General features: G+C 55.1%; 1 protein-coding gene across 1 annotated transcript; it reads left to right on the forward strand.

The window, feature by feature from the left end:
* Positions 1 to 4,085: 4,085 nt before the first annotated feature.
* Positions 4,086 to 25,170, forward strand: NDST1 (N-deacetylase and N-sulfotransferase 1). Its single transcript, XM_071443377.1, has 15 exons — positions 4,086 to 4,231; positions 15,294 to 16,202; positions 16,729 to 17,211; positions 17,417 to 17,504; positions 17,728 to 17,882; positions 18,916 to 19,101; positions 19,480 to 19,608; positions 19,771 to 19,953; positions 20,283 to 20,379; positions 20,524 to 20,647; positions 20,813 to 20,987; positions 21,171 to 21,341; positions 22,521 to 22,630; positions 23,364 to 23,466; positions 23,571 to 25,170. Exons 2-15 carry the CDS (start codon positions 15,693 to 15,695, stop codon positions 23,688 to 23,690), a joined length of 2,634 nt encoding a protein of 877 aa, XP_071299478.1. The 5' UTR covers positions 4,086 to 4,231; positions 15,294 to 15,692; the 3' UTR covers positions 23,691 to 25,170.
* Positions 25,171 to 26,715: the final 1,545 nt, after the last annotated feature.

Raw genomic sequence — 26,715 nt, forward strand, 5'->3', positions numbered from 1 at the left:
AAAAAGTGCTTAGGAGAGTAAGGATGGGGAACACCAAAAACCTTCAGAACAGAGGCACGACAAAATTGAATTTATAGTGCTGATGAAATGCATCCTGGGCATGATCCTGCACTGCTTCCAGCTGCTCCACCTGGTGCTGGGCTGCCTCTGGGAAACAGAGAGCTCTGAGCCACATGGGCTGGGGTGTGACAGAGCAGGAGCAGCCGTGGGTCCCTCCTTGGGAACGCCTGACAGAGCTTCAGATCTGTGCCCAGAGCTGTGCTCAGAGCTGGGCTGGTGGAGGAGAAGCAGCTGGACAAGGGAGGCTCCTTGTAACAGCACTGCTAGTGAGGCTGCGCAGTCCAAAGGCCTGGAAACATCGCAGGGAGGGTCCAGCACCTCTGTTTGACTGAGAATATTTGGTGCTGGCCCATCAGAAACTTCTGCCTCCATTCTCATGTCCATCTCCTTTGCAGCTGTGGGGTGGTACGTGTTTTTAGGGTGGCATCCACTTGCCCATATTGCTCATCCAGATTTCCCATACATTTTCCTTTCTCTGGCCAAGCATTCCAGGATGCAAACCTCTGGGCTGCCAGCAGGAAAAAGAGATTTGATCCTTAAGGCTCCCTGTCCCTGTGTACCACCCCCACCCGTGCTGGGATTTTTCCCTGGGAAAGCTCTCTGTGCTCAGGGATGCCACTGTAACCCCGGTCTCGACCCTGTGAACACCTTCACTTGCTCCTGTGCTCGATACACTTTTGCCACTGCACCAGGGATCTTCCTGTTTGGATATTGAAGGAGAGGCTTTTAAAATACACACTGGCAGAGCTGCTGTAATTCCAGCCGGGAGCTCCGGTGGCAGCGGCTGTGGCCTGATTTGGAGTAAAGGGGAAGGAAAGAGTCAGCAGCAGAGGTCAGCCTCTGTCAGGGCATGTGTGCTGTGGGCGCCCTGTCTGAGGAGGAGCCTGGGGTTGGTGAGGGGTGCCCAGGCAGCCAGGCAGGCTGGGTTTGTCCCCACGGAGCCAGGTGTGCTGCTCTGCCTGTGACAATCCTCCAAAAGGACGAGCCTATGGATATTCCCCTGGAACAGATGCAAGCCAGAGGCAAAGAGATGAGCCTCAACTTGCGGGCAACAGGCTGAAATAACCATATGAGCTGCTAAAAGAATTAACCCACTGGTTCAAAATCCCCTGCTGCCCTCAGCCCCAAAGTTGCTGGGAGACAGACTGCTCCCGATCCCTCCAGCTTCTGGGCAGGATGGAGCTTTCTCCACTCCCTGGGACACATTCTTCCCTTTCACTTTGACTTGCACTAGTTCTGATGTGTCTTCAAGGGAGCTGCCTGCCCTGCAAAATGTTCCTGGGGCTCAAATGCCAGCTCCACTGCATCAGGGATCTTCTTGTTTGAATATTGAAGGCCGTCCTGCTGCTGAGGACAGCGCTGAGAGTGTTCCCTGGCTGGGATGAGAAGGGAGGGGCTTCCAGCAGGGGCTGCAAGGATTGCGTCCTCCAGCCTGGCTGGGAAGGATGCTCAGGTCACTGTGGGGTTAGTGCCAGAGATGATGTGTATTTGCTTTGAGAAATCCCCCAGATTTAGTTCCTTAATGGGTAATTAACATTCCAGCTGCTCCGTGGTAATAGCCTCTCCAGCCCATGGGAAACCCACAGACACGGTGACGCTGCAGGCGGATTTCATAACTCAGCTGGTGACTAAACAAAAAGGGCAGGCAAACAGGAATGCTGCTCCTAACATCTTCTCCTGCCGGGCTTTGGCCTTGGAGTAAACTGGTTCAGGCTGAGTGGGGTCAGTGGGAGGTGAGTGGCCTGACCTGCGAAGGCCCCAGCTCTGGGCTTCCCACAAGAAGGAATTTTTGGTGCTCAGCTATCACTGTCTTCATGGCTGTGACCTGTTCCCATGAGCCATGGACCAGTGGCCTTACTGGTGGCCCTGAAACAGAGACTGAAACTGAAAGAGGCCAAAATTCCCCCTGCAGCAGGCTGAACCCCAGCTGTCTGCCTGATAGGGAGCAGAGCCTGCAGTCTGCAGGCTCTCTAACAGACCCCTCAGGATGGCATATCTCCTCTAACAGCTATGGCAAAGAGACATTCAGGGTCCCAATTGCATCATTCACAGGTGAAAAAAAAAACTCAAACTTTTCCATTTGCTTTTAATGCCATTTTTAGTTTCAAGAAGGGCAGTTGGTGCATGCACACATGTAAAATGATGTGGCAGAAACAGGCGTAGGAAGATTAAAACAGAAATCTCCAATGCTGAAGTTAAAGCACTTAAGGAATTGGCAGAGACTTCAAGAGCGAGTTTCTGGTCCTAATGAAGTTGGTGGAAGTGCTGCCATGGACTTCAAGGGGACCATAATGTGGTTGTAACTCAGTAGGGAGCTGGAAGTGTTGATTAATAAATTGGAAACAATGCAGAGGAAAGCCGCTGAACTGCTTTCTGACAGATGTGCTGAAGAAGAGCCTGTAGCTTAAAGCACGCAGGAAAGGAATTGGTTTCCTTTGTGTTTGCAAACAGAAGACAGGCAAGAAAAAAAAGCTACCTGATACTCATGTAAAATGGCAAAGCTGGTATTAATAAATCCCAATGCCTTTCTGAGCAGCTTTCTGTTTCCACTGAGTCGTTTTTTCTTAAAAAAAAAAAAAGGAAAAAAAAGGTATTCACAAATGCCAGACCTAGAATTCAACAAATTCCTTTTTCTCAGAAGAAATTATTCAGTGGAAAACTTTACCGCTTGAGACTGTGGATTCTGCAGATTGTTCTTGGAGTTTGGTGCGTGCCTTTGATTACTCATTGCTGGCTTTTTGCTCAATGATTTGTGCATGAATCTCCTCTGGCGGAGGTTAGCATGGCCTCAGAATGCTGTTCCCAGGGGAGATACTTTTTTCAGGCTGAGTTTGCAAATCATTTAAGGCTGAAAAAAAAAAAAAATCCCTTTAATACTCTTTACAGCAGTTCACAGTTGAAAAACTTGCTGTTTGTCCCTTTTTGTTTTCTGAGCTTTCAAGTAATTTTGGCATTTGCAAAATATTCAGGGATCTTCAGAGAAAATGCTTGTGAGGGAAGTGAAATGTTTAAGGATAAGAAGTCTTTGACTTCAATGAACACTTAGAAAATTTGCAGCCATAATAGTCTGCCATTCTTTGTGTCTATTTCCCTTCAATTTCCTTTCTTGTTTTCCTTTTGTTTGTTTATCTGCTTGCTCCATTTGATTGAAATTGCTTCCTCGACTCTTGTTCAGTCGGAAGCTCTCCCAGGGTGTGCTGCCTAAACCAAACCCAGCAGACCTGCCACATCTCATCCCCACGGGCTGGACATGAAACTTGTCCCCATGGGCTGGACAGGGTTGTCTTAATGCGCCACATCCCTTCTAACCGGGCAGTGAGACAGACCTGGGCGGCTCGAGTGGGTGATTAACTCTGGACCTGAGCGTGTCTCTACATGCCGGCACAGTCCCCAGCAGCCTCCGAGGGCAGGGCAGGAATGGAGCAGCTCATTTCCCCCCTCTCTGAGGAATGAAGGGAATTTTGTGTGTGTGCATGCAAGTTGGGGGCAGCCAGCCAGTAACTTGGATGTGGCCCTTGAGCTTATCTTGAAGTCAGGGAGGAAAAGCTGAAACGATGTGATCCCGGCACCCTGAAATGACACCTGGGCTCTGCAGATGGGCAGGAGGCTGGGGACAACCTCAGGTTTGACCGCCTTTAGAAATCTGACACAAAGGGTGTGTGCACACTGGGGGAAGGATGAAAAGGCTCTGTGTCGGAGCCTGACGCCCCAGTTACACCAAACACACAGCCTGGGCCATACCCTTTGGACACCCCATCGTGCTCATCCCGGCAAACAGTGGGAATGAGGGGGCCTGGCGGGCGCATCGCGGAGCACCACGATCATCACAGGCACCCGGGGCGCGGGGATCTGAGCCCTCCCGCCGGGGGATTACCGCCCGCCTCACGGTCACCCGGGCCCGGAGGGGCGCGGAGCGGGGGCTGCGCTGGGAGGGGCGGGGGCAGCCCCGAGCCCCGCGCTGCCCCCGGCGCTGTCCCGGGCCAGCCCCGGCTCCGGCCGAGCCGCGGAGCCCCGCGCGGCCCCCGGGCGGTGCTGGCGGGGGGCGGCGGGGGCGGTGCCTGCCCGGGCGGCGGGCGGGACGCGCCGAGCGGGGCCGGGCCGGCGGAGCGGGCGGCGGCGGCGGCCTGGCGGAGCGGAGAGGAGCGGAGCGGAGCGGGCCCGGCGGCGGCAGGTACGGCCCGAGCGGGGCGGCGGCGCAGACAAAGGGCGGGCGGGGGAGCGGGCGGGCGGCAGCGCGGGCCGGGCCCGCCGGGCCTCGCACCGCCCCGGCCGGGCTGCGCCGGGAACCGGGCCCGGCGGGTCCTCCCGTCCCCCGCGAGCGGCGGCACACCCCGCCCGGCCCCGCGGCGGAACGGCCCGGTGCCCTCGGGAGGAGCCGGCCCGGCTGGAGCGGGGGTCCGGCGGGAGCCCCCAGCCCCGAGCCGAACCGCGGCCCCGCCAGGCCGAGGGGGTCTCGGGGCTCGGAGGAGGCGGCGAGGCCGCGCGGTGCCCGGGGCTGCCGTGGCCCCGCCGCTCCGGGCACCGCCGGGGAGCAGCCGAGGCCAGGCTGCAGCACGGTGCCAGGCGCGGGTGCTTGGCCTGGGGTGTCCCCGCTGCCCAGCGGTGCGAATGGAGGTGGCTAAAAGCGTGCGGGACCGGAGAGGCAGGGCAGCGCGGCCAGGACACCTGGAGGTGCACACCTTGCGCATGGCACGGCTGGCCCAGCCTGGCTGGCGGTCCTGTGGAGCACCTCACCACCCCCTCTTGAAGAGGTCCTGGCATTTTCTCCCCTGCTGGTGAGCTCCTGGGCTTCTCGTGCATAGCTGTGTGTATTATCTCCCCAAGTCTTTTGGGTTTGCCTCTACCACCGCACCAGGCTGTCCCCTGCAGGTATGGGCAGCCCCTGATGCCCGGTGGCACAGAAGCCACAGCAGCTTGGGCGACCTTTGGCATGACCTGGAAGACTTTGCTTCCTATCGAGGCTGGTGCTCCCTCCCAGCACTGCAGTCATACCCCAGCACTGGGACTCTTCCATCCCATGATCCCAGTCAGCTGCTGCCACAGCACACCATGGGGATGGTTGTCTTCCCACTAACGGTGCTTGCAGGGTTGGGAAACCGGCGCCTTGCAGTGCCCCTTTGTCACCGGCAGCCTTAGAACAGCAGCTCTTCCTGCAGCAAAGCAGCACCTTTGTTACTCACATCTCGACAGTGGTTTTTACTGGGCTGGGCTGGTGAAGATGGGGAGGTGAGCAGCCCTGTGCCTGCTCCTCTCAGCTGCACATGGGGACCACAGCTGAGGAAGCTGTCCTTTTCCAAATAAAACAAGCAGGACAAATTCAATAGGAAATAAGTTCCTCTCTTCTGAGTGAACTTGCCGTGGGTGGAGAAGAAGGAAATTAAACAATAGAAAAAACGTGCGGGGCTTGATATGGCAGGAAAATAAACCCCAATGCTGGTGGCCTCTGGCAAAATGACTGAGCATCTTCCCTTTGCCTGTGTCAGTGTTCATTTTGGGCAAGGACAGCAAAGGCAAAGCTCATGTTTCCCAGTGCCCCTCCATGGTTGGGGCATCCCTGTGTGGGTATGGGGAAGCCAGGACCTCCCCATGCCACCCATTGCCCAGCCCCAGTACATGCCATGACACCCCACCAGCTGCAGCCCCCCAAATTTCCCCTTCCAACCTGGAGCTGCTTGCACAGGGCACGGTTGTGGTGGGGAAGCCCTCACACACACAAAGCCCTTCCCGCTTCCTGTGCCTTTGGGAAGCTGGTGGGTCTGATATGATTTTGTTTCTATGGGGTTGGAAAATCCATGCCACCAACATACAGGCAAACAGACTTTTCCTGACAGGTTGTTTTGGGTTTTGCCCCCCTTCCTGTGTGTCTCTGTCGGTACTGTAGAACAGGACATATTTAATACGCTGTTGGTGGTAATTTAAACTGAAGGAAAAAGACACCTCATAAGTCAAAACCCAGGCTGGAATGAAGAGGGAATGATTAATATTTTCTTCAGTAGCATGTCATGGTGAAGTATGGCACAGTCGAGTGTGTCCCTGCTGCAGAGTGTCACCATCAGCACTTGCTTTTATAAGCAGGTTTGATTTTGGGGTATCTCTGGGTGCTGGGCTGAGGATGGAGGGCTGTGGTGCCACCAAGTTTCCCATCTTGGCCAGCTTCTGACTGCATGCTGGAGATGGAGCTGCTGTCTTGGCTCCTTGTACTCTGGGGCAGAGTCATGGAGGGTTTTGCTTAAAAGAGGTTTTTTTCTGCCTTCTAGATGTACGTTAATGAGCTGTGTTTTTATTTTTGGCTGTTGAGGTAGAGCTTACCAGCATAAGGTTACGACTCCAGACAGGAGAAGCAAGATACTAAGTTTCTATGTCTTGTATTTGCTTCATGGCCTCAGAGGACAGGGGCTGCCGGTCTCTCACTGATGTTTCCAACCCTTCCAACTTCAGGACAGCCCTTGACATCCCTGTGAGGTTTTGGCTGAGGTGGTGGCGTTGCTTTGTGCCATTTCACATGTATGCTGGTGGTATTGGAACTTGACGCAGGGGCAGGAGGACTTGGGTGGAGGGAAAATGGGATGCTGCTTTCTTGGAGACCATCCTGCAAGCCTTGGGGGCTGTGCCCAGTCTGCAGGTGCTGGTGGGAGATGGTGCCCCTGTGCCCACTCTGTCCCCAGGTGTGGAGGAGCAGGACAGCCCTCATGCCGGACTCCTGGAAGGGCTGGATGAGTCCCACCCTGTGGACACAGAGAGATGGTGGCCTGTAGCTTATGATTCATGTTGTTTTCCTGCAAAAGCCACTGACTGTAATGGCAGAGCTGGCAGAAGACTGATCAATATTGAGCTGTAAATCCCTCTGTGACTGCGGCCAGCGGCAGGGGACTGCCACTGGGAGCACCTCGGTTCCCATGTCCTCCCCAAAACCAGCAGGACCTTGCTGCAGCCTCCAGAAACAGGACACTACGTTCTGCACTACTTTCAGGTGGCACAAGCCTTCCTAAAGGGGTTTAGGAAGGTCAAATGATCCCTAAGTGGGAGGTATCCCAAGAGGAACTGCCCTGGTATTTATGGTGGGCATGTCCTGAGTTCAGCCCTGCTACTGATCTGGTCAAAGCTGTGGAAATACAGATTGTCTTGGAGTGGTCAAGACTCTCTTCTAGGACCTCTGTCCTGTTATCCTGCTTCTGCCAGGGAACACAAAATATCTTGGAATTTACATTCTCTAATGTAAAGCAGGGAAGAAGTGTCTCCTGTCTCTGAGCCTGGGCATGTTGAGGGTTGGATGTAGTGAGGGATGTCCAGGTCAGCTCCCTCTGCCTCATGGGGAGATGTGTGTCTCACCCCAAAGCTCTGGGTATGCTTAGGAAGGATGGCAACCCCTAGGATGTTGCTGCTCCTTGGGGTAGCCTGCTGCTCTCCTGGCTCTGCTTCCCATGTCTTGGCAAAACCCAGATACCTGGATACAGGTATCCAGATACAGGGCTACAAGTAGTAACCTTCTAGCTATTTGTCAGCACCCCAGCAAGTATTCACCTTCCTTCCAACACTATCTGCATCTTCACAGCCTTGTACAGGCCTGCAGCCCCAGGGCTTGGAGCTCTTAAAGAAAGGGGATGCATTAAAAAGCGTTAACCACAGTTCTGAAGTATGGCTGTGAGTGCTGTCAATGCCTGGACACGTGGCTCAGGCCGTTTTCAGTCTCCTCCATCGGCCTTGATCCATCCCTTGCTGTGCTGGTGCACTGCTGGTCTCATGGGTTTGCGTCAGAGAGTGGGATTGAGGCCAGGAGGGAAGGAGTTGGTGCAGGTGGGGCATGACAGGTTGGTTCCTCCAGCGTTTGCTTGCCTTGGAGCCCCTGCAGAGGAGAAGGAGGGGACAGGGCTGATGCTAGAGCAGAAACCAAACCAAAGCAACATACTTATCCTGGATATGCCATTAGGTCCCTGCAGCCTCAGACCTGGATCTGGAAGTAGGAGAGGCAAGAGGCAGCTCAGATGCTTGTTGGGGGCAAGTGTGGCCTTCGCCAGTGCTGTTCTAGGGGGGGAAAACAAAATAAATCTTGCAAGTGTTCACTGTGCCTGTTCCTGCTCCCTGTGTTTCCCCTGGGCTGCTGAGCCTTGCAGCCTCTGGTACATTTGAAGGGTGACAAAGTTTACATGCAGAGGTAATGTCTTTTATTAGCCTAACTAATACCTTTAGGAAAAAACAGATGTGCTCTTGGGCCTGAGAAATGCCTGTGAGGCCAAAATGTGTTGCTTTTTCCAACTGTGTCCATTGGTCTAATAAAAGATCTGACCTCCAGCCTGTCCTGGCCGTGACCTTGGAGCGTGCTGGCCCTGGAGGCTCCTGCCTGTGTGTCAGTGTGTGCTGCCCAGCCCTTCCCAAAGGACCTGCCACCCCAGGAGCCACCCCAGGAACACACCCATGGCACGGCAGGGGCTGCTCTGACTTCTCCTTCAATACTGGCTGCCAGCACCTGGCCCTGAGGCTGCTTTGGGCTCCTGGCAGTGTCTGCAGCAAAATGGAGATCAGAGGCAGCTCAGCAAAGCACTGGGGCATCAGGCAGGATGGATGTGGTGTGACAGGAGCATCCCGGGGAGGAGGGAGCAGCTCCATCCTTGCAGGGATTTCTCTGGAATGTGGGCACTGGCAGGGGGGTTGGTTGCTCTGTGTGAGCTGGTCCATGCTGTGGTTTTATGGATTCTGCTTTGCAAAAGTGCTGGTTTAGGGCTGGGCTAGCACTCACAGGGCAGCCTGTGCCCTCCTGAACAGCTGGCAGGATGGCTCTGCTCTCCTTGCTCTCCTACCAACTTGGGAAGCTGTCAAGAAAAGGAAGCAGCTGGCCCATCCCATGGGCCTGGCAGTGCTGCCATGGCTGAGCACAGGGAATCGCTGCTGCCTCAAGGCTCTCTGAGATCCAGTGTCACCCTCACACCCATGGCAGGACCAGCATCTCTGCAGAGAAAATCTGGCCCAGCCGAGTGTCAGAGGCAGCAAAAGGTGGCATCAAGGGGCTTTCAGGCCTTGATTTTTTGGGTAGGAGTCCTCGTGTGAGCTGCCTGTGAGAGGGCAGGCTGCCACTCCAGTGAAATATAAAAATGCATGTGAGATTATTTTCCCCTCATCCTTTTCCTTTTTAAAATACTTGGGATTCAGACCCTGATTATCCAGAAAGGCTCTTGGGTGCTTGGAAAGCCACAGGAACCGACACGGCACATTTCGAAGCAGGAAAACCCAATTCATTGAGTGGATTTTTTCCCCCTGTGAACCCACTTAAAATTCATGGGGAGTTTTGTCGGTAAGAACCTGTTTCAATTAACAGACAAAAGAAACTCTCCTCGTTAAGCGCCTCTTTCAATTAAGGTTTGGGAGAATTCCCCAAGCTCTGCTCTGAGGCTGTTCCCAAGGATTCAAGGACAAAAAACACCCCTGAGGAGCAGTCACCTGTGAAGGGCTTCAGCTTTTTTGGGGGGGCTGCAGTGGCACAACCCAAACCATAACCTGGCTGTGGGGCGTTGGGATGTTTTGTTGGGATGGTGTTGGGGATCATCAGTGCTGAGGGATCAGCTGCCCAACCCCAGTGTCCCTGGGGCATAGGAAAACTAATGACTGCTGCTAATTGCTGGCCTAGTTTGTGGAGGAGACTGATTTCACGTGGGTATTGGGAGATGGTGAGGTGCTCATCCAGATCAGAGTGCTGAGGACAAGGAGGGTGGGAGCCACTGCTGCCCCAGGATCAGAAATGGGTTGACCTCTGCAGAGGATTCCTCTGTACAGCCTCACTGATGGGGCTGGGGAACAGAGTGGGAGATGGGGATTAGCAGGGACAGGACCTTGGCATGTGGGTTTGAGATGTGGGGTTTGCTAGAACTAGTCTTAGAAACCCACCAGTTGGGCTTACCAGCTGCTCTGCCATGAAAAGTTTTAATTATGGGCTTCCAGAAACCTAACCCAGTTTTTAGGGATTTAGATTTTTTTAAAAATTTATTCAGGTTTTTTTCTCCCCTAAAAATTCAGCATATACATGCCACACACACTGAACCTTGCTTTTTCATCCCTCTGCAGGCAATGAGCTGTTCTCATGATTGTTTTTTTGAAGAAAACCTGAGAAAAACATGACTTTTATCTTTTGCAGTAAAACTGAAGTGCTAACAGGGCTTTGTGGGTGAAAAAAATGCCTCTTCCAGAGCTGGACACTTTGACTAAAAATAAATTTTTTAAAGTGAAAATTCTTAACCACTTTCACTGGTCTCATTGCTCATATTGGTTTCATTCCCCCAGGAACAGGAAGGTGGTGGGCAGGCAAAGCCAAAGGTTTATTTCCAGAGCAGAGTGAGTGTCAAGGGGAAGCTTAGTTCAGCAATCCAGGTGAATGCTCCAACTGACCAGGCTCTATAAATCAGATCTTAACAAAAAAGAGCTGAGAAAAAGGGAGGATTTTCCTGCTGAAGTCCTCCTGGGGTGGAAATTCTCCAGACCTTATAAATCATGGATGAGTTTTCCTGATACTCCCCTGTGTCTGGTCATACCCAGCCTGTGCAGGAAGGGGAGAAGCTGAGCCATGTGGGTTTGCAGTGGGAGCAGCACCAGTTGCTGCCTGTCACTGCCTGTCCCAGGGGCAGCTGCTGGGGCTGCCCTTGTCCATTTATAACCTGGCACCTCTTGGGCACTGGTGGAAGGCTGGTGTCCTCAGGAAAGGAGCACTGGGATTGTCCCTCTCACAGAGCAGGGTGTTTTTCTCCCTGGTAGGTTGTAACTATTGTTTGCAAAGCACTTAAGCAGCCTGTGTAATTACTACTAAGATGCTCCTTATCTGGCATTACAAAACCTCTGGCAAGTGGGTGACTGGGACAAGCTCCTTTCTGCTCCCCTGTGTCCTTCTCTGTGTTTTCCCCTCTCTGTCTGCTCCTGCCCAGACACCCAGGCTTTGCAGCTTGGCAGGAGGCAAAGGGATGTCCCTACAGCTGTCCAGGTCTCTTGGGCCCATCCTAAAGGCTCATCCAGGCTGTCAGGACATGGAGATCACCAGGAAAAACTCTTGGTTTTGCAGTGGCTGAAGTTTTTATGCTGGCTTTCTCTTCCTGGGCTGCTATGGCTTAGTTTCTTGTGACCCAGGGATTGTTCCCCAGCTCCAGGGGCATCCTGGTGGGATCATCACACCACCACACACCACAATAAAGGAGATAATCTCCTGATTGTGCCTTCTCTTGGTCAGTGGGTCCAGCTGTGGCTGGGGAGGGAGGAGATGGGGACAGGGACAGCCAGTGCTCCTTCACACCCTGAGACAGCTCTTTTCCCTTGCCAGTGCTTCCAGCTGCCTGCAGATATTTCCAGTCATAGCTGGGATCACTGTCATTTAGAGCTGATAAAGGCAGCAGTGCAGAGATGGGTGTTTAAAGGCCATTTTTCCATGCCAGTTACTTTTTCATTTTCAAAGCAACCTCCCCTGTCTTGAGCTTGCAGTTGTCTCCTGAATAATGTGATGGCATTAATCTCTTCTCTAAGGACATGCTTAGCTCAGTGGTTTTAGATCTGTAGCCCTCTAAATATTGCCAGTGAGTGAAGGGGATTCCCTCCAGAGGGAACTTAAACCTATTAATAATAATATGGCTGCCTCTTGTGCATCTTTCACGGGTAGTGCTGATTCCCATGGCTGCAGGGCACCACTTGGTGATCTCTGGGGATGCTGGTGAGGTGTGAGAGAGACAGAAGGTGGGGTTGGATGAGCACTATCCACCTGCTGGGGGCCTGAGCCCCAGCCTGGCCAAATTTAGACCTTCCAGTAGCCTTTTGCTTCCAAGTGGGAAGTGCAGCAGATGTGTAGGTGGGGCTGATCCATCCACATTCCCTGCAGTGGTCGGAGAGGGGAAGTGTTGGAGCGAACAGGAGTGATTGCAAATCACTGAGCTGTGCAATGCAATTTAGCATCCTGCCTCTAAATCCTCCTCCATCCATGCTTAACCCCCAGGGCTGGCTCACATGGAGAAGTGGAGCTGGCATGGTGCTGAGGAGGTGATTAATCAGCAGTGGTGGGTCTCTCCCTGCAGTGATGAGGAGTGAGAATCAGGGGTGCCCACCCAAAGGGTGCCAGCAGGAGAGGAGCAGGGTGACCCATCTGGCTGTGATGTTTAAGATGTGGCTTCATCTCTGTGGGTTGAATGTTGGAGGATTTGGAGCTGCTAGAATTGGGGACCAAGGTTCTTGCACAGAATCTTGAAGTGTTTTCTGCATGACAGTGGATGCCTGCTCTCCTCCTTCTGCCCTTTCCAAAGTAGTGTAAGGGAATGTGTGAGCAATTTCTTGTTCTGTCACACCCGTAGTTTTGAGCTCCCCTCTTGTTTCTGAGCTATGGGCTTGGGACAGTTGATTTATCCAACATATGGGACTTGTGAACTGCCTGATCTTCACTGCTTGCACCTGCAGCCAGACCTATTCCACCCCCCAATAAATCAAACCCTGCTGTGGTTGTCTTTTGGGATCACTGACCCTTCCCTGTCCTCTGGATCTGTTTGCACTTCCTTGCTTATATTCAATCTTTGCATCCCTGCAAAATCTCACTGGAATTTAAAGGAAGAGTGCTGTAAGCCACTAATGGAGATGGTTTCATTCCCTCTCATCCCATCTCGTGCCTCCCTGACTTTCTGGGGTGCAGTGGTTCCCCAGGCAGTATTTATGGAAAATAACTCTGAGCAGGGGGAAACCACCATCCCCAAACTGCACCAGGGGGTGTGTTTTGAAAAGCTTTTCAAACATTTTTCCTTTCCTCCTGCAACTCTCTTAGATTTGAAAAGTAAAGGGCTTCCCTGTCCCCTGGTTGTGCTCCGTGCCTGTCCTGGGGTCGGATCCGGCTCCGCAGGGCGCTCCGGGCTCCCAGCCACGCCGGGAAGCTGCTTGGATGCTGATTGTGTTTGTCAGGGCAGCCGGATTAAGAGCACAGTGGCTAAGCCTCCTCACTGAGCCTCCTCTCCAGTGGAGTCTGTGCCAGGGCATTGCTCAGAGACCCACGAGAAAAGAGCATTTTCCAGGGCTCTTTCTCCCGGGGTCCTTGATGTGCAGCTGTGGCTGAACACCTGCCCGGTGATGGGAGCCTGCCAGCACCGATTTTGGGGGCCTGAGGTCTGTGTGTGAGACTCAGGCTGACATTTCCAGCTGGTGCCTTTTAAACAACCACTGTGGTTTCAAAAGGCACCTTAGCAGCATCTAAAAATCAGGTTAAAAGGAAGTTTGACCCCAGCTGTCACCTTGCCAGGTCTTGTGGTTTTTTAAATTTTACCATCTTGTTTCTGTTTTTGTTTTAGAAAAGCTGTTGGTCTCAAGGACTTGTTTTGTGCTTTTGGGCATGAACCTGCTTCCTTCTCTGGCAATGAGCTATCCCACCACTGCTGGGGCTGTGCATGGGTTTGCTGGGCAGGATGCAGCCAGCACCCACTGTGCAGGGGGAGGGTTTGCTCTGGCAGTGAACTGGCAGAGCAGGATTCCTGCCTGCTTCCTGCCACACTGGCAGGTCCCTGGGGCAGGATGCTGCCCATCCCAGCCCCAGCTCTCACCTGGCTGCTCTGGGGGTCCAGTGCTGGCCCCCTGTCTGGGCAGGCTTTAACGTGGCAGCCTGGGGAGACTCAGCCAGAGTCTGGCCGGAGATGCTGTCTCCAAAGCCTGGTCATTAAGTACCGGTAATTAAAAGCTCTTAGGAGAGAATGGACTAATGAAGCGCCCTTGGAAATGGCAGGTGATGTAAATGCAGAGTCCTCTTCCCTGTTTCATGGAGGGTGGAACAAGGATGGACACACCATCCTATCCATCAGCTGCTGGCTCTGGTGCTTGGCATCAAACCCACTGCTGCCATTTGCCTGCCCATCACTGTGGGAATGCAGCTGGCAGCACCCTCTGCTCCTGGCAGATGAAAGAAATGGAGAGGGAGTGGGATGGCACAGCCAGGTTCTGGATAATGCATTCCCAGCTTGCTGCATCCCTAGGCAGGGAGATGCAGGGAAGCCTCTGCACAAGCACATCCCTAAAATCAACAGACCTGGAGAAGTGCCCTGTCCCAAAACCCCAGCAGGGCTGTTGTCTCAGGGATGCTGGAGGGGCAGAAGGACTGAGGTGGAAGAGACAGGACACATCTCAGGGGGGCTAAGGAGAGAAGGTGCAATCTCTCTTGGTTGTGCCTGGAGATCATCCATGTGCACAAAAATAAATTACAAATCAGTAAACCCAGGTGTTCCACCATGCTCAGCACAGCCGACAAGGGGAGATTGCTGGTGTGTCCTGGAGATGGTGAAGGAGGAGACAGTGATGGAGGCTGCAAGGAGACCAGCTGCCAGCAGCACCTACAGAGGCCTGGCTGAAGCAGTGCCATGTTGGCAGGATTGGGAAGCACTGCCTGGAGCAGGAGTTGCTGCTGGGAAGGGCAGGGATGACAGGATTACCCTGCCAAGCCCCAGCCTGTAATCCACAGTGCCGCTCAGCCGGCCACGTTTAATCCTGTTAGGAGCCCGGCTGGTGTCAGCAGGAAGGGTGCTCAGCCACGATGCTGGCAGGGCACAGGGAGCTCTCCCTGGGAGGAGCAGGGACTCCTGCCCTTGTCCCCAACACTGATAGTGAGTCTGGGAACAATGCTGTGAGTCACTTCTTTTCCTTAAACGCATTGCCCTCATCAGTCTGTCTCCTAGTTGGCTTCACCTTCTGGCAAACAGTGCTTATTGTTTTCCTGTTCTTTTTTCAAATGAGCCTTTCACAGGGAAAACAAAAATATTCCCAAGGTCCCTTTGGCTCCATGTGGTCACTCCTGCATTCCCATCTCGGTGACCTTGGCTGGTGGCTCCTGGCTCAGCCTTGAGCCGCCCTGCTGGCAGGCTCCCCATGTCCCTCCCGTGTCCCTCCCTGCCAGCCCAGCTGGGCCATGGGGGCTCAGACCACCCCCCATTCTCCCTGGCAGAGTGCAGCTCCTGCTGGGCACAGGCAGGAACGGGCTGCTTCTCCAGCTGCTTGAGGTACCAGAGATTCACCAGGGGCTGGGGGCTCCCCTCCAGAGCACCTGGGGAGGCACCTGCACTCCAGGTGCACCCACAGCCGGGATCCCACGGCGCGCCGCACTCCTGCTGCATCCCTGGTGCCACAGCATTCTTGTGGCAAGCCCTGGCACGCCAGCGAGCTCGTGAGGACTCTGCTGGGGCTGTCAGGCTGGCAGAAACAACAGCAGCAGGTTGGCACTGTCCCTGCCCTCTCATCCCACCCCTCTCTCTCAGGGTGCCGTGTGGAGCCGGGGAAGCAGGGATCAGCCATGCCCACATTCCCAGCAGGATCCACGCCGAGGCCGCCCGCCGCCCCCTCGCCCCGCTGAGGCCATGGAGCTGCTGCTGCTGCTGCTGCTGCTGCTGCCATCACCACAGGAATTTTGGCTTGGCAAGGGGACTCTTGGTGCCTCTGCCATGGTGACATGAAGCAGACGGCGAGGGACGCCGGACTGCTGGAGGGGAGAGAGCCTGCACAGGCAGCCTGCTAGTATTTTAATTTATTAGTAGTATTCAATTTGATTTTACCTGATTTTTTGTTGGTTGGTTGCTTGCTTCTTCCCCTCCCCGGGGCTCGTGAGGGGAGGGGGTGGGCAGGGGAGAGGGACCCCGCCTCACCCAGCGGATGCAAGGATGACTGTGCTGGCCAGGGCCCGGCGGGGTATCTGGCAGCTCTCTCCGCAGGTGGTGTTGCTCCTGCTCTTTGCCTTCTGCCTGCTCAGTGTTTTCATCTCTGCTTATTATTTATATGGGTGGAAAAGGGGCTTGGAGCCCTCTGGGGACGTGGCGGGGCCGGACTGCGACGAGCCCAAGGTCGCCCCTTCCCGCTTGCTGCCACTGAAGACCCTCAAGGTGGCCGACTCCTCCCGCACGGACCCCCTGGTGCTGGTCTTTGTGGAGAGCCTCTACTCCCAGCTGGGCCAGGAGATTGTGGCCATTTTGGAGTCGAGTCGCTTCAAATACAGGACAGAGATTGCCCCGGGGAAGGGGGACATGCCCACGCTGACCGACAAGGACCGGGGACGCTTTGCGCTCATCATCTACGAGAACATCCTCAAGTACGTCAACCTGGACGCCTGGAACCGGGAGCTGCTGGACAAGTACTGCGTGGAGTACGGCGTGGGCATCATCGGCTTCTTCAAGGTAAGGGGGTACAAGGGGCAGACCAAATCCCATGTCCAGGCCAGATGTGAGCCCTGTGTCCTGCTGCCCCACCGGGACTTTGCCCTCCCCATGATTTCTACAAGCAGCATGAGTTGGTGTGGAGCACAGGCTTCTAGCAGAGAAGCTCTCCCTTTGGAAGGGCTGTGTGGCCTTTGGAGATTTTGGGGGAAAAAACACACTTCTGGGATCAGTCCAGTTGCTTTTAGCACTTGTTTTCCAGCAGTGACCCTTGCTGGGGTTTGCCAAAAGCATGAGCAGATATTTTGCCCAGCAGCCCTTCTCCTGCCCAGGGCTCCTAGCCTTGGGGCACTTTGCACATAGGACATGAGCAGGACTGAGTGTGTGAGGGGGATGAGGGCACCCCATTCTCCAGAGAGGAAAGAGAGAACCCAGAACCTGGATCTCAAGGGGTGGTGAGCTGCTACCTCTGTTGCCGTGGCTGTTGGTGAGCCCCTGCCTTGTCCCCAGTGTCCCATCTCCTGTAGCTCCCATTTTCCCCATGCAGGCCAACGAGAACAGCCTTCTGAGTGCCCAGCTGAAGGGCTTCCCACTCTTCCTCCACTCCAACCTGGCGCTGAAGGACTGCAGCATCAACCCCAAGTCACCCCTGCTCTACATCACACGGCCCAGTGAGGTGGAGAAGGGTGTGCTCCCCGGGGAGGACTGGACTGTCTTCCAGTCCAACCACTCCACCTACGAGCCCGTCCTCATGGCCAAGACCAAGTCAGCTGAGTCCATCCCTCACATGAGCGTGGATGCTGCCCTGCACACCACCGTGATGCAGGACCTGGGCCTCCACGATGGCATTCAGAGGGTGCTCTTTGGCAACAACCTCAACTTCTGGCTGCACAAGTTGGTCTTTGTGGACTCTGTCTCCTTCCTGACTGGCAAGAGGTTGTCTCTGCCCCTTGACCGCTACATCCTGGTGGACATTGATGACATCTTTGTGGGCAAGGAGGGCACAAGAATGAAGGTGGAAGATGTCAAGGTGTGTCTGTGCTCTCCTGGATGGGTGGGTGGGGCTGGACACTTGTGCTTGCTCAGGGATGCTCCAGAGATGAACTTTCCTGCTCCCCTGTCCCTCTGAGAGCCCCTCTGCAAAGTGCTCAGGGACGTTGGTGCTTGCCCTGATGTGGCAGCTGTCCCTGAGGCCACGTGCTGAGGACACTTTGCTTTCTCTCCCCTTCTCCCAGGCACTGTTTGACACCCAGAACGAGCTGCGCACCCACATCCCGAACTTCACCTTCAACCTGGGATACTCAGGGAAATTCTTCCACACAGGTGAGGAGGGCAAGGGCACCGCTTCTCCTGTGGGTGCTGTACAGCTGGTGCTGGGGCACCAGTTGGTGCTCAAAGACGGTGCTGTCAGGGCTGTAGGAGAGTCCTCGGGCATCCCACCCCATTCTTCCATCACCTGGCCACCAAGAGGGGCTGGCCCTCCCTCTGCCCCAGCTGCTCACACAGCTCTCTGTGCTCAGTGGTGACAGCAAGTGTCATGCCACAGGTACTGATGCTGAGGACGAAGGTGATGACCTGCTGCTGTCCTACGTGAAGGAGTTCTGGTGGTTCCCCCACATGTGGAGCCACATGCAGCCTCACCTCTTCCACAACCAGTCGGTTCTTGCTGAGCAGATGACCTTAAACAAGAAATTCGCTGTTGTGAGTAAAATGCTTCCAGTGGGGTTGCTTGTGGTGAGGGCAGGATGGTAGAAGAGGAGCAAAGAAGATTCCCAGGGAATGCCCCCTTCTTGCTGGAGCAGAGGGACCTGGTGACATTAAGTCATGTCCCCCATGTTGCAGCTGTGTGGGTAAATCCATTTATACTCTAGTAACTAGAGCTAAAGGCTTTATCTGCAGCAGCCAACTTGTTGCTGTGGCAGTGAGCTGCCCCAGTGGCTGTTCAAGGGGAGACTCTGTGCCCTGCAGCTGTGCTCACCTGGCCTGGAACCGTGGGGATGCAGAGATGCAGCCCAGGGGGATGCTCAGCTTGGCCCCGTGTGAACATGTGCTGGAGCCATGGCTGTGCTGGGAGGCTCTGGCTGGTGGAAACTCCCTCTACAGGCTGAACCGTCAGGGACATGTTTGATTTTAAAGGCAGGCTCTGACCTTCAGCTTGGTCTTGGGCTGTCCTTTGTGTGGCACTGACACCAGTTCATGCTGTGATTGACTGACAGCTGTCTTGAATCCAAACTGGTAAAGCCAGACCTGTTAATAATTGGATCCTTTGGCCTAAGAGAGGGATCTTCAACCTAGCTTGAATTTATTATCTGATAATTACAAGTGCTTAATTAGAGAGAGACCAGACCTTTCCTACTTAGGATGGGCAATGTTCCAGCTCAGACTTTCCAGGCTGTTTTGTATCTACTGATACAAACCAATCTGCAGACCTATATAGCTGTACCTCCTCATTCTTCACACAACAGCTTGCCTGTGGCTGTTCTGTGGGTGACAACAGAAGACAGGGACGAGGATGGTCTGGATGAAGCAGAGGAGTGGGTGTCCACCCAGCATGGCTGCTCCCGGGCTCCCTTTTGTGGAGACAGCGAGGCGTAGGAGAGGATGCAGAGGCACAGCCTTGCCCTGGTGGCTCTGCAGAGGCCCAAGTAGACAGTTTGTAGCTGGGGATGGAGAGGGGTTGGTTTGTGATTTTGGGGTCTCCACAGTCACCCATTCCACACTCTGTTCTCTGCAGGAGCATGGCATCCCCACTGACATGGGGTACGCTGTGGCCCCCCACCACTCGGGCGTGTACCCTGTGCACGTGCAGCTGTACGAGGCCTGGAAGCAGGTTTGGTCCATCAGGGTGACGAGCACGGAGGAATATCCACACCTGAAACCCGCCCGCTACCGCCGCGGCTTCATCCACAACGGCATCATGGTGGGTGCTGGCCTTTGTCTCTGGGCCTCTCTTCTCCTGCCTCCCCCACCAAAACCAGCACCTTGAGATGTGGTTTCTGTGCGGCTCCAGTTTGAGGGGGTTGTTCCCCCTTGCTCATCCTGCATGGGTGAAGCTTGTGTGAGGACAGTTTTTGGCTTTTCCATCTGTCCACGTCCTTCCCTTCTGTGTATGGATTCAAGTCAAGGGTGGTGAGGGGCAGTGGAACTGGTCCTGGCCTTCAAGGGGTGGAGGTCAGGTTCCCCCTTTTTGTTGGGAAGGGAAGGAGACCCAGCTCTCAAAGCCTGGAGGAGGCCATGTGGCCATTTCATTTCCCTGGCTCTTTCACCTGTTCCATACATATCTTTTTTCCTGCCCCAGGTACTCCCCCGGCAAACCTGTGGCCTGTTCACACACACCATTTTCTACAATGAGTACCCTGGTGGCTCCAGTGAGCTGGACAAAATCATCAACGGCGGTGAACTGTTCCTGACTGTCCTCCTGAACCCTGTAAGTACTGCCCAGGGACAGACAGACAGACAGATGTCTTGCAGGGCTGTCCTGGCCCTGCTGTGGGAGATGTCCCCAGTGTCCTCAGTCAGGGTGGGGCCATTTGTGGGATGGCTGCTGGGTGAGGCTCCAGTAACCCCTGCTCTGTCCTCTTGGCTTCAGATCAGCATCTTCATGACCCACCTGTCCAACTATGGCAACGACCGCCTGGGCTTGTACACCTTCAAGCACCTGGTCCGCTTCCTCAACTCCTGGACCAACTTGAAGCTGCAGACATTGCCCCCCGTGCAGCTGGCACAGAAATACTTCCAGATCTTTTCTGAGGAGAAGGACCCACTGTGGCAGGTACCCCTGTGCCTATAGTAGGGGGGCTGTTCTTCTTTATTGTGCTGGGAGAGGGTAGTGGGGTACAGCTGGCCCTGCTTTGGGCCTCAGGTAGCTTCCAACCTGGATTTCTTTCTGGTTCCCTGGGTAAGATGTGGCTTTTCACCTCTCACTGGTTCTGCAGGCAGTGCCAGAAAGGGATTTGTCCTGTAGACCTGGAGACAAGCCCAGTCTTTGTCCTGCCTGCTGAGCAGGGTGGCTCCCCTGTGTCTGCTGAGGCTGGAGGGGCTGAGCAGTGGTGGGGTCCCATCCAGGCTGCTCTGTCTCTGATCCTCCACACTGTGTTTCAGGATCCCTGTGAAGACAAACGACACAAGGACATTTGGTCCAAAGAGAAGACCTGTGACCGATTCCCAAAGCTTCTCATCATTGGGCCTCAAAAAACAGGTGCTTCCCTTCACCTTCAGTTCTGTGAGCATGCTGGGGGACTTGACAGGACCCACAAAGAGCCTCTGTCAGCCCTCCTGCCCTGAAGCAGAGCTTGGAGGGAGGTTTGGCCTGTGTAAACTCCCTCTTTCTGTCTGTCCAAAGGAACAACTGCCCTTTATCTCTTCCTGGGGATGCACCCGGACCTGAGCAGCAACTACCCCAGCTCGGAGACCTTTGAGGAGATACAGTTCTTCAATGGACACAACTATCACAAGGGCATCGACTGGTGGGTCTCTGCATTGTGGGGACTGTCCTGGGAGTGCCCATAACTTTGGGAAGGCGAGCAGTGGTGCTGTGAGGTTTCCCTTCTGAGTATCTGAGATGTCGTGAGGGCGGTGCTGGGGCCATCTTGTGGTGCCTGTCTGCCAGCCTTACACTGTGCCTCCCCCAGGTACATGGAATTCTTCCCCATCCCCTCCAACACCACCTCTGACTTCTACTTTGAGAAAAGTGCCAACTACTTTGACTCTGAAGTGGCTCCTCGGCGAGCTGCAGCCCTGCTGCCCAAGGCCAAAATCATCACCATCCTCATCAACCCTGCAGATCGAGCCTACTCCTGGTATCAGGTCAGCCTCTGCCCCTCCCCTGGGTTGGGCAGTCCTGTGGCATGGTGGGCTTGGCTCGGGATGTGAGGTGACTGTGGCTGAATGAGGACACATCATGGTGGCCTGGCAGCCCCTGCACCTCGTGGGCAGCCCAGGATTGGGTTATTACCCTGGGGACAAACCTGCCTTGCTCCTGCCTGACAGCACCAGCGAGCTCACGATGACGTGGTTGCCCTGAAGTACACGTTCCACGAGGTGATCACGGCGGGGCCCGAGGCGGGGCCGCGGCTGCGGGCGCTGCAGAGCCGCTGCCTGGTGCCGGGCTGGTACGCCACCCACATCGAGCGCTGGCTCAGCAGCTACCACGCCAACCAGGTAGGGATGGCAGCAACCTGCCACAGGCTTCTTTCATGGAAAACCCTTTCCTTGGGGGAAGGAGAAGCTGAGAGGCCTCAGGAACAAAATGTAAACAATGGTTATCTGCTGCTGTGGAATGCAACAGGTGCATCTGTGATTGGCCCATGTTGGATGTTTCTAATTAATGGCCAATCACAGTCAGCTGGCTCGGACAGAGAGCCCAAGCCACAAGCCTTTGTTATTATTCCTTTTTTTTCTCTTCTTAGCTAGCCTTCTGATGAAATCCTTTCTTCTATTCTTTTAGTATAGTTTTAATATAATATATATCATAAAATAATAAATCAAGCCTTCTGAAACATGGAGTCAGATCCTCCTCTCTTCCCTCATCCTAAGACCCCTGCGAACAGCAACCAGTCCTACAGCCCTCACCCACACAAGGATGTGGGGGAAAGAGATCTTGCATCCTTCCCCTGGGAGCTGGTTTTCTTAAACTGTACAAATTACAGGGAGAGGAGTAAAAGTACTTGGAGAAGGGGCAGAGGGGAGATGCTGTGCAAGAAGGGAGCCTGGTGATGAATAACACACAAAGATGGCCTTGTGTGGGTTGTCAGAGCAGGGTTGAAAGGGAGTGGGGCAGAGGGCTGTGGGTGGCTCTGCAGGGTCACCCAACACTCACCCTCACTCTTGGCCACACAGCCCCGGGGCTGCCCTGTCTGGTGTCACCATGGCATTGAACAGGACAAAAATAGCAGGTGAAGCTGCCCATAGTTCAGGCTGTCTGCAGGGAAAACAGGAGCTGGATGCCAGCCCTGCTGTGACCAACACAGTGCAGCACTGCTGGAGAATAAGGATCAATCCCTGAATGATTTTTCCACTGTTGATTAACCTTATAAAGTCTTTATTAGTTGCCTGCTGCTAGAGTAATTGCTGTGTTGCAATCCCAGCTGCCTGTGGGTTGGGTAGCCCTGAGCAGAAGCTCTGATGTTGTCCTGGGTGGGTCCTGGCCCTGGCTTTAGTTACATTTCATTTTCCAACATCCAGTGTAAGGGAGCACCAGGGCACATTGGTATTGAACAGGTGTCCTGGTGGCAGATTTGGCTCCAGGGTGATCTAAGGTGTGTTAAAGGTGTCCTCTTGCCTCAGGAGAGCAGGGCTGGGAGCCAGTGACACCTCACCCCTCTGCCTTGCTCCCTGCAGATCCTGGTGCTGGATGGGAAGCTGCTCCGAACAGAACCCGCCAAAGTGATGGACACGGTCCAGAAATTCCTTGGCGTCACCAACTTCATTGATTATCACAAGACCCTGGCGTGAGTCCTTGCCCAGCTTCTCCTTCCTCCACCCTGCCATTGCTCCCATGCACTGTATTGCCCTGGGGACACTGTCCCAGAGCAGCCCCCAGCCCTGGCCTCTCCACAGAGCTGCTGTTGAGTTGGATGAGGCTGAGCTTTCACCTGAGACTTATCCAGACACTACAGTGAGGTCACTCCAGGCAGCCCAAGAGCAGCCCTGGGCTCCTGGAGCAGATTTCAGCATTTGTGACACAGATGATGGTATTGAGCCCTGGCACTCCATCTCCTCATAAATGCTTGAGAGCAGCTGCTGGCTGTGTGGCACCTCTGCAGGTGTCACCTTGCTCTGAGCCTTCCATTAAACCCCACTGTGGGAAGCCTCCAGAGCTCCTAGAGAAATAATAATTTACCTCTGCCAGGGCTTGCCTGTGTATTTGTCCACCCAGGTGCTCCTGGGGCACTTGAGGGCATCCAGGAACAAAAGTGCCACAGAAAATGGCAATTAAACCCAGGTAGAGACTGTGCTCCCTCATCAGGGCAATGAATGAGCCTTGGTGAACTGCTCATTGCACAGCTGCAGGGGGAACCTGTGGTACCAGGGGGTTGATGACAAGATGTTAGCTGGGTTGTGGATTCCAGAGGTGGAGAAGTGCCCTGTGCAGGGCTGGACAGCAGTGGGACCTGCTGGACAGGATGTCCATGGAAGGTGTGAGGGGGATAAGAGGGCTGAGGCAGAGCTCTCACTTCACAGGTTCGATCCAAAGAAAGGATTCTGGTGTCAGCTTCTGGATGGAGGGAAAACGAAATGCTTGGGAAAGAGCAAAGGGAGGAAGTACCCCGAGATGGATTCAGATGTGAGTATGCAGAAAGCCTCCTGGGCTGGTCCTGAGCAGGGCAGGGCTGGGCTGGGGAGCTCCAGGCTGGTCCCCTGACTCTCCTCTCTGCTCTCCCGTTGCAGTCACGCTCCTTCCTGCGGGACTATTACAGGGACCATAACATAGAGCTCTCCAAGCTCCTGTACAAAATGGGGCAGACTTTGCCCACCTGGCTGCGGGAGGAGCTGCAGAGCACCAGGTAGCTGCTGCTGCCACCCCCCAGCAATACCTGAGCGGGGCTGACCCTGTGCCAGCAGGACCTTCTCAGCAATACCTGGCCTTGGAGGGGACCCCAGGAGCACACAGCATCACTGGAGGCTTGGAGGGGATCCCCAGGAGCACAGGGCTCCACTGGAGGATGTCTGAGCAGCGATCCAACTCTGCAATCCCTGTGCTCCCACCTCTCTGCCTGCCCCACACCTGTATCTCTTTCATTTTATTTTTCCTTTTTAATTCCTCGTCACTTCCCGCCCTGCTCTGGCATAGGGAAGTGGCACAAATTCCCCCTTTCTCTGCTCAAAATGGGTTCCAACTGCCTTGGGCCCGAGGGCAGCACCAGAGCTGTCCCTCACTTCCTGGTCCGAGGGTGGAAGAGCTGTTGTGGGTGCACTGGTGGTGACTTTGCTGAGCTGGAGCAGAGGGATGGAGCTGGTGGAGACCTAAAGCACAGAGGAAACCAGACCCACTCCTGCCATCAGCCTCATGGCAGGAAACAGGAGAGTTTGCTGGATTCCCCCAGCACCTACTCGGAAAAGCTGAGAACAAGGTGGATTTTTCTTTCAAAGACTGGGGCACCATTTCTTTTGTCATCTCTGTCATCATATTCCAGCTCCTCAACCTCTGGCTCCCTTTCCATGGGCAGTGTGGTGGGAATGTGGCCTAGCAGGAGAAGGGGCTGGCATGCTGGTCTGGGCATACTGGTCCCAGTATGCTCATGACCCCCAAGCCCTTCCTGCACTCTTGTACACATGTGGTGTTTCCTGTGGTAAAGCCAAGTGGTGCCCAGCACACCCTGGCTTGGAGGAGAGCTCGGGGACAGAGCAGACATTGGGATAACGGCAATCAGAAGAATGCTGAGAGAACTTCAAACCTCTTGAATATTAAAAATGAAAGTATTTTAATAATGCTGGGTTTTATGGGGGTGTGGGGGGGTGGTGTTCATTTGGTTCCCATTTTGCAGGGAGGTGTTTTTTCTTCAGTGCCAGGATTTGTACCTAAACCCCGAGGGTTTTATGTGGTCTCTTTGGTCATTAGACATGACATGGACAAAGGTCAGGGGGGAAACAGGAGGGTTTCCCAGTGGGAGACACATCTTTGTACCAGTGGGGCTGCACGGAGCTGCAGCCTCTCCCACGCCCTGGGATTGCTGGCAGAGGAGACTGAGCCATCACGGGTTTGCTGGGATAAGGGCCCACGGTTCCCCTTGGATGGAGCTGCCCTGCAGGATGTGGGATGGCAGCAGTTCCATGGGAGGGGAGGCAATGCCCAGTGCTGCCCGAGGGGGCCAGGGCAGTGGGGTGGATATCTCACTGCCCAGCTGGCAGCAGCATTCCCACGTGGATGTTTCACAGGAGCCCTGTAGCCACACCTGGGGCCATGGGGGCTGTGCTGGGGAGGCTCCCAAGCACTGGTGTAGGGTCCTCTTGAACCAACTGCTAATAAATGGGGGGGGCTCTGGTTTTATTTGCTGTTGTTGCCTGTGTCTCTCCTCGCTGGCATGATCCAGCCCTGCCCCTGGGGGTCCTGGCTGCCTTTGGGCCCATCTTTGGGGGTTTGGAAGGGGCTGTGTGGGAGCAGCTCTCCATGCACGAGGTGGCAGCAGCTCTCTAGTCCTGGATCCGTGCACACTGCACAGCTCCCAGAGCCTCCTCCTCCTCCTCCTCCTCCCGGGACAGCATCCAGCACCGACTGCCTGAGCACTGGGGAGGGATCTGGGGGCCCGGGGGTCCCTGCCTGCCTTCTCCCCCCTGCCCCACGGTCCATTCCCTGCCTGCCCGAGCCTGCCCGCCCGTCTGCTGCCTCCCCGCTGCCTTCCCGCCCGGCCCCTGCCGAGCGCTGCAGGAAACCAAGACGGAGCCTAATGAATCCCAGACGGGTCTGTTTGAACCTGTCCGAGTGACAAACGACGTGTGGTGCCGAAGGAGCCGCCGGATGGAGGGAGGAGAGGGGGCTGCAGGGGGAGATCTGGGGGGAACGATGGAGCTGCTTGCCCAGAAGAGGAGGCTGCTCATTCCCTGAGCTCATTCCCTGGAGCACATCCCGACCATGCACCCACCATGGTTCCATTCCTGTGTCCCCATGCCCAGGAAGGAGCAGTGTCAGGGGCTGGCCTCCAGCCCCAGATGATGTGCAAGGAAACCTCCATCTTGGCCCTGGGCTGCCCCAGGTGGGCCCAGCTGGTGCTCAGCTTAGTCCTGAATTAATTGTTAATTACCAGGGTCATAAGCACAGCTCAGCTCCATGCCATGGCCATGGGGTGCCTGGGAGGATGAGGAGGTCTCTGCCCTCCCACAGCCACAGGAGAGCCCTGTGTGAGGGAGGATCTCTTCCCCTTGCCTGTCACCCGCCTTGGCACCAGTGATGTTTTTTAGCTTCTGCCAAAAATGCGCGAAGTTGGCAAAATCCTTTCTGGGCTGAGCAAGGGCCAGAGGCTGGGCAGCTGCAGCCAGCAGGCTCAAACCCTCACTGCCCCCGGACTGCAGGGCTTGTCTGGGCTGTCCCTGCTGCAGCCTTGTCCTGCAGCCCCTACCGGGGACCCCACGGCAGCTCCTGCCCAGCTCTGAGCTTCCATGAGCTGCACAGGGCACTGGGTGGCAGTCAGCAGCTTCTTGGGGTTCCCAGAAGAGCAGATGAGAATGCTCCTGGCAGCCCCAGCCTGCAGGCACGACCACAGTGGCCATGGTGAGGGCTGGCTTTGCAGCCCACAAACTGCTGTGGGGTTGGGTTCATCCCTGATGGCTGCATTCTGCACTTTGATTCATCCTGCAGCGTGCCCTGACACGTCCCCTATCCTCGTCCTGACACATCCCACCTCCGTGCCCCAACGTGTCCTGCATCCTCCTGGCTGTTGGGATGTGCAGGATGTCTGCAGGAGGGACATGGAGCACAGCTGTGCCTGGGCTGCTCTTCCCATGGGGTCAGGAGTGCTGGTGGTGCCACAGCCCACCCAGGGGCCAGGAGGGATGTGGGCAGGAGGGATGCAGGGAAGGGATGATGTGGCAGCAGGGA

The sequence above is a fragment of the Agelaius tricolor genome, unplaced genomic scaffold (assembly GCF_023055355.1).
Source record: "Agelaius tricolor isolate 1412-34295 unplaced genomic scaffold, bAgeTri1.0.p SCAF_18, whole genome shotgun sequence".
NCBI classification, from domain to species: domain Eukaryota; kingdom Metazoa; phylum Chordata; class Aves; order Passeriformes; family Icteridae; genus Agelaius; species Agelaius tricolor.